Source organism: Lathyrus oleraceus, chromosome 7 (assembly GCF_024323335.1).
Source record: "Lathyrus oleraceus cultivar Zhongwan6 chromosome 7, CAAS_Psat_ZW6_1.0, whole genome shotgun sequence".
In the NCBI taxonomy this organism is placed as follows: domain Eukaryota; kingdom Viridiplantae; phylum Streptophyta; class Magnoliopsida; order Fabales; family Fabaceae; genus Lathyrus; species Lathyrus oleraceus.
Window position 1 is genome coordinate 467,485,321 of NC_066585.1, and position 8,119 is coordinate 467,493,439.

Genomic DNA, 8,119 nt, shown 5'->3' on the forward strand with positions numbered 1-8,119 from the left:
CCTTCTCAAGCGGAATATGTGGCTTATGCTAATTGGCCTGAGGGCAGGCCAGATTTTATGGGGGGTGCAGGAGGTGGTGCAAACCCTAATGATGAGATGGAGGACGTCCTTGGAGCTGTTGGTGGTGGCCAAGAGGAGGAGGATTGAGGAGTTGGTGAATTTGAGGAGTTTGTTGTCATTTTGAGTTTTCTTTGTATTATTTTTGTTTTGGAAAAAATTTGATGTACTTTTGGGTGACTCTAGTTCACCAAAACTTTGTTTTTTGTTAGTTGTTTTGATAATTGCATGAATACTATTTGAGATTTAAGTGTGTTACAATCAAATTGGTTTACCAACATTTTTTGTTTAATTGTTCTTACTCTTAAGTCAAGCTTAAAGCAACCGAGAAATATTCGCAAAGAAAGAAGCATAGGACACTTCGAGTGGTGATGATAAGAATTAGTGTCGTCATTTCAAGGTACACTTTATCGCTTTCTAGACTTAACATGAGTAGTTTGATGGTATGTGCAAATTCCATATCATAAATTCATTGAAGTATATGTCATTTTTGAATTAAAATAGGACTTAACCAATTGTGAGGAAGTTTTCCATTGTACACTAAAAAGCGGGAAACCAAGCATTATTTTAACTCATTCTTATCATGCTAAATCATGCATCAATCCATTTTTGTGTGAAAATTTTGAAAATGATAGAGGCATTGTTTGTGAGAAAAACCACTTGACCAAAAAGTTTGAATCAACTAACCTTGTGAGGAGTAATCCTTAGTTAAACCCCTTTGAGCTTATTTTAGGATTCATTTGATTGATCATCGTAAAATCAATTGAAAATTTTGGTATAAATGAATCCTAATTTCTTTCGTATCAATTGAAACCTCAAACCGAGTTGTTTGTTTTGCCTTTTGCTTATGCCTAAGTAGGGAGCATTATTGAATAAATTTGGTTTTGGAATCTAAAGTTGGGGAGAGTAAAGTGAAAAGTTGATTAGAAACTTGGAAAAGTGAGTTTTTATGAAAGGGTAAAAATATGAAAAGAAACAAGAAAAAGAAATCACCCTTGAAACCATAGAGCAAAGAAAAAAAAAACAAAGAAAATGCTCATGGTTGTGTGGATTTAAAAAGAAAAAGAAAAAAGATAGGGATCAAAGAAAGGGAAATTGTGTAGAGTTGAATGTTTGGGAATGCTCCCTTAGAATAGGCAACTTTGTTGAATTCTCTTAATCATATCCTTTCTTGTAACCTAAGTCACATTACAACCTTTGAAAGACCTCTTGATTCTTAATATTTACATGATTTGGTATTTGTTATGATAACCGCATGATTTGAGTTGTTGTTGATCTAATTGCTTGGATGAGTGAAAGTAACCCTTCATGTTATTCATCATTATTATGATGTGTGTGTAAGTTTGATTCAATTTTGACATGTATGACTTTGAATTCCTTGGAATGATTTTTGCACTCAACCATTTCTCTTATTCATGTTTTGTCTAGAATTGAGATAGGTGGATTGAGAAATTGCCAAACACTTTTGAACCATTTGAATGTCCTTGGTAAATCCTTGTTTCAATCTTTTGTGTCATTGCTTTGGTTGTGAGGGTGGAAACTTTTGTTTAGGGACAAACAAAATGCTAAGTTGGGGAGAGTTTTTAGGGACCAATTAGTACTACTTTTTACATAATTTTATTGGTCCCTTTTACCAAGTTTTGATGTAATTACACACTTTTATTCTCACTATTTTGTATAAATGCAATTAGGTTTAATTTATTTTGTTTTGTATAGTTATTTCACATATTTGTTAGTTTTGTAGAATTTTTGGATGAGAGAGCTTTTGGAATGCAACATCATAATATGGAAGATTTTGAATAAAGCTTGCAAAGCAATGAAGCTGAGATAGCTTCAGTTCGCGCCACGAAGGCTGCGAATCCAGCAAGCTGATTTTGGGCCAAGGGTGCTGTTTTCATTACTAGCTGTTTTTGCCATTTTGGTGTCTGCCTTGGGATAGCTTTTCTGTTTTGGATGAAAATGATCAATTAAGGAAATGCCAACCCTTTTAGGATAGGAGAACACATTATTCTAGGACATTCATTATTATTCACACATTGATACTTGGAGATATATTTTGTAAGAGAGAAAATAGAGTTTTTCTTCCATTGCATTTTACTTTCAAAATGATGATGAGGAGCTAAACTCCATTTTGTCAAGATTGGAGGTAGTAGCTATTCTCATTTGTTTATGTATTCCATTTGATTCATATATATGATAAAAGATTGTTGATGTATTGAATGCTATTTTTGCCCTAAGTTGAAAATCAGATTTGAGTAATTGTTGAAAGAGATTATTTGAGTCTTGACATAAAATAGATTTTCAAGTAGTGAATAAGTTGTAGAGATAGATTTGTTCATTACTCTTCATTGGTATCAACCATTAAAGATTGCTATATTCATAGTTAGGTGGAGAGATCGTCTAAGGATCAATATAGTGATTATCACAATATCATTTAGACATAAATGACATTGAGAGGATACTTGAACATCATCAATAATCTTAAATCTATATAGCTATCATAAGGAATCATAAGCATTTGGAATAATGAACTCCAATCTTGCCAAGCTTTTACATTTGATTAAAACCATTTTACTGTTTTTAGTGACATTTACTCACAAGATAACTTTCCAAACAAAACAATTTTGTTACTTTCTAAACTTATAACAATTTGGATTATAGAACGGAGGTAATAACAACCAATCTCTGGGGATACGATATAAAATTTTTTGTCGAAGATATACTTTTCAACAGAGTGACGTCCAAGATGATATGGACGAGCACAATGCTGACCCATTTGCTGTAGGTGACTCACAAGAAGAAGAAGAGGTGCAGAAACATGAGCAGTTTGTTGCTCCGCCAGAGGACACCACGCACCCAGGTGTTGGGTCGTCATATGTGACACCGGACCAATGGTCGTGGATGCAGATAGAAATCGGCGATCTCCGGGCGGAGCAAACATGCCAAGGCCTAGAACAAGCCCGACAAAGGACTCTTATGGAGGAGATTCATGAGATGATGCAACAACTGATGTTGCAATTTCCGCCAGCGCAGTGAACCTGTGTGAGTCCCTCTCTATCTTAGATTAAACATTGCGGATAATGTTTGGTTCAAGTGTGGGGGGGTTATTATTTGTTATTTTTGGTCTTAGTCTTTTCACCATTTTATTATGTGTGTTTAAAATAATTATTTGTATGGTATTATATGTGTTACAAATAGAGGACATTTGTGTCGGATGAAGAATGAGGCTTGGAGCGATTGGATGAAAGACACACTCCTCTACTTGCTCTTTTGGAAACCCCCGGAAGTTGATGTTGTTGATCTGAATAATCGGACGCGACTCTCTGTCACTGGATTTCTCAGGAATACTCTGTAACCGAAGCGAAGATGAAGCTACATCATACTGAGAGGTATCTTGGAAGCCTACAAGCTATACCAAATATGGTGAGGACTACAAAAAGCCAAACGCTTTTCATCATTAGAGCTTTCCAGACATGTCTCTGTCTCTATGGATTTACATAACAGATACTGGAATTTTATAACACACATGTACACACTGAGGCAAATTTTTATTTTAACTCTGAGCCTTTCCAGCCAACCCGCCATTATTACCCTTCATTCACCCAATTTGAGCCATGTTTCCTTTTGTTTGTTATTTAACCATTGTAAATAACCGTAAGCCCATACACTACCTAATCGTTCTTAGATAAGTGTTGTTTGCCCCGGATCTGTGGAAAATCCTAAGTTTGGGGTTTCATCAAAATTTTGGGATACCTATGAAAAATAGATAAGTGCAGAAAAATGAGAAAAGTAAAGAAACTTCAAAGAAAAAAAAAAGAGAAATGAAAAAAATAATCATGAGAAGTATCATGAAGCACTTATCTAGAAGAATTGAGGTTGGCAAAAAGCATGCTAAAAAGAGAAATATAAAGAAAAAATAAGAGCCAATGAATCCCAACAAGAACAGTGCCCAAAAGAAATACCCCCTGATTAAAAGATTGAACACAGTTACGAGGATAGAAACACAAACTCTGAGCCTGAACCCCTATTATTTCCATTTTTGTTTTGTTAAGTTTCCCCACCGTACACCTTAGCCCCGCTACAACCCAAAAAGCTCTCAAATAGTGTGTGTTGTGTGTTTTTGTTATGAAGGTATTTGTGATTCAAACCTAAGAGTTGACTTTGCATGCTCTGTTCTATTAAGCGCAAACACTTTGATCCAAGAGAGATTTGGTGAGAGTGTAAAAAGGTACAGACCAAAAGATGCATCAATGTGAAAGTGTAGCGGAAGTCGGAAGTCGGGAAAGAGTAAAATAGTGAATGAAAAGTGAACAGGGAATCGCGAAAGGTCACAGTAGCATTCAGGATGCAGAATTTGGGGGTGACTGTGCTGATGTCTCGAGCATCACTTGAGGACAAGCAATGAGATAATTTTGGGGTTGTGATCAGTCTCCAATTCTACATCTTTTCTGACACTCATTCGGCACCTTTTCACAAAGTCGGTAACACATTAGTCTACCTGTTTTATCGTTCTGTTTAGTAAATTAGATGTTTTGCATTGTTATTTCAAGTTGTTGATTATATTTGGTTTGCATCATTATACTCCATTTTGGGTCTCTTTGTGGTAGTTTTACTGGTTTCAGGTGTAAGCAAGAATATCAGAGGGATAGCTAAGCGAATAGGACATTCCAGGCCCGTCGAAAGAGAAAATTAGGCAACACAGTAGTCCTGACACGCCCACCCGTGTTGCCCAACACGGCCCGTGTCAGGAGAGGAAAGTCGGGAGAAGAAAACAGGGAGCTAACACGGGTGACTGTGCCAGCTGACACGGGTGACCGTGTCAGCTGACACGGACCGTGTCAGCCTCGCTGGAGGGGCGTGTCAAGACCACTTTACCAGACGTCCAACATGGCCTGTCGTGTTGCTTGACACGGCCAGTGTTGGCTTGGACACCTCATTTTTCAATTTTTGCTGTATTTTGGCACGGCCAATCCCGGAGGGCATTTTGGACTTTTACTACATCAAATTAGTGATCAGGAACTATTTAGGGGATTTTTGAATATGGAGAAAGAGACTTTTCACGATTACAGATTAGAGACAATAAAGATTGAAGCGGTCAAAAGCGGCGAAGAACGGAGATCCTTCAAGAGCGGATGCAATTAAAGATCAACGAAATTCCCATCCTTTTGTAATGTCTCATTTATATTTTGAATCTTATTTGATTAATATGAGAGGCTAAATCCCCCAATGCCAGGGGGTGTCCCTGGATTGATCGTATAATGACTCTGAAGTTATAATTTCCTTAATATATGATGTTTGTTGTTAATTTCACTGTGCAATATGCTTAATGCTTTCTTTATAAGAAAAATCAAGATTGATGTATGGTTAATAGTTAGCAGGATTGCAATTGTTAAGGTTTTTATACAGTGAAACCATAGTAGATATCACCTAGGACTAGGGATACCCTATGGTTACCGGTATATTCTTGTTAAATTGTAAATGCTTGGTTTCATCATAATCGCCTAAGGACTTAGAGGTTAGATTGAATGACCAAAGGTTTTCGTCTGAGGTCTTAGAGGGAAACAATCTTAAGATCCGGTAATTGAAACAATTTTCACTATTAAGAAGATATACACTCAAAGGTCATTACAGGAGATGTTCATACACCATCCTTAGCATATTATTATAAACTGTGAAAAGAGTTATTTTGTTTTACTTTCTCTTACAGTGACTTTTTACAAAACCCCAACTATTAGTTTTGTTCAATTGAGTAACAATTCACACGTATATTGCTGCGCAATCCTCGAGATCAATCTTTGGGAAACATCCCTATTAGTACACTTTCTATTTTCTCGATCAGTATGCTTGAAGACGACTAAAAATATGTGGTAACTTGATATTGGGTTTTCAAAGTACATGACCGAGGACAAGGACAAATTTTTATCTCTAGTTTTTAAGACCAAGGGATATATCACATATGGGAACAATAACAGAGGAAATATTCTTGGCATGTGCAAAGTTGGATCACCATCTTTCACAACAACTGATGATGTACTCTATGTAGAATGATTAAAGCACAATCTTCTAAGCATAAGCCAACTTTGTGACAGTGGTCTCAAAATCAATTTCACCAAATATGAATGCATAATTGAATATGAAGCCGCACATGAGAAAATGCTTATTGGTAAAAGAGCCAACAACATTTTTATGATATCTTTAGATGTTATCTCTTTGAAAATAAAATGTCTTATGGTAAGCAATAATGATGCATGGCTTTGACACAAGAGAATAACCCATATTCATATGGAACATTTAAACAAATTAATGAAACATGACCTTGTTATTGGTTTACCAAAGATAGAGTTTATCAAACATAGAATATGTGATGTATGTTAGAAGAGAAAGCAAACCAAATCAACTAGCAAGCCAAAGAATATGGTATCAGCTACAATGACAAAAAGAAACTCGGTATGTTCGACGAGAAATCCGACGAAGGTGTATTTCTTGGTTATTCTCTCATAAGTAAGGCATATAGAATTTATAATAAAATAACTTTAACTATTGAAGAATATATGCATGTATCTTTGTATGAATCTAACCCCTCTAAGGAGGATATAGTTGTGTGTGATGATGATTATATTATAGAAGTTCTTATAAAAGGCATTGCCAAAGATGATAATATTGAACAATTCGGACACCAAGAGAAAATCATTCAACATGAAAATAACCAAGATAATCTTCCTCAAGAATGGATAACTCATAGAGATCATCCTATTGACAACATCATTAGAGGCATAAAGTCTAAATCTTAATTATGCTTGTCTAAATCTTAATGATGTTTGTCTAAACATGGCATTTATTTCTCAAATTTCACCTTCTAAAGTCAAAGAAGCCTTAAACATATCCACCAATTCACGTTCTACCAAAGGAGGTTGTACCCTCGCCGCAAGCTCTCCCCAACGTTGAGCGTATTCCTTAAAATTATCTTCGGACTTTTGCGTCAAGTTTTACAACTGGGTGCAATTGGGTACCATATCTGTATTGTATTAGTAATGCTTAAGTAATACTTCAGCCATCTCCCTCCATGTCCAAATGTGGGTACCTTCTAGTTGCATGTACCAGTCTAAGGATTCCTCACTCAATGACTCTTGGAAGAAATGCATGAGGAGTCTATTGTTGTCAAAATAAGCAACCATTTTACGATAGTAGGCTCGGATATGGGTCCTTCTATCACTGGCTCCTTTGTATTTTTCAAATTTAGGGACTTTGAATTTAGCGGGGATAACCACACTAGGGACTAAGCACATCTCTACAATATCGATACCTAAAGTGTCAGTGCTTTCCATTGCCTTCAACTTTTCTTCAATGGCCTTAACCTTCTTCTCCACCTCGTTGGTTGGGGAACCAAAGGCGTCATACATGGAGGTAGATTTTGGACTAAAAAAAGCGTCTTGTTGATCGTCCACTTCAGTAACTGGAGGATTAAGGATAAATGGATGGACACCGCCGGGTGCACCCACAGGAATATGGACTAGTGCGTTGCCATGAGAAGGCACCGGATTTTCCACGACAAGAGGATGGGTATTAGAAATGGGATTGGTAGCGTAAGCTCTTTGATTCATCTCTTCTTGCATTTTGGCCATTATCTCTTGGCCACGAGCGACAGCTTGGATCGTTTCTATTAGTTGTCCCATTTGTGCTCTTACTTGAGATACTTCCTCGCGAAGGGCGGCTTGGTTCTTTTCCAACTTATCCATTATTGTTTGTTGGTTGTGGCGCGTGTTGTAATGGTGTCGAGAAGTCAGTTTGTTGCGTTGGTTTCTGATCAAGAAAAGGGTGAATGATGAGTTTTTTTTAAATGCAAATGATGCATGGATGTTTTTTTATTAATGCAAAGCTCTTTATTTATTTGTGTTGTTTATTGCAATAAATACTTAACAATTTACGGTTGCAATCAAGAATAAAAGAAAGCACACAGAGTGAATCACAACAAAGCTTCATTCGTCCTTTGAAGGGAATCATACAAATACAAGTACAATGGAAACTGCGAAATACAAGTTATTGAAACAAATAAGCAAACTAA

The 8,119-nt window shown here is 36.4% G+C and overlaps 1 protein-coding gene across 1 annotated transcript; it reads right to left on the reverse strand.

Moving 5' to 3' along the window:
* Positions 1-7,082: 7,082 nt before the first annotated feature.
* Positions 7,083-7,793, reverse strand: LOC127104382 (uncharacterized). The gene has a single exon (XM_051041567.1). The coding sequence runs from the start codon at positions 7,791-7,793 to the stop codon at positions 7,083-7,085; it is 711 nt and encodes a 236-aa protein (XP_050897524.1).
* Positions 7,794-8,119: the final 326 nt, after the last annotated feature.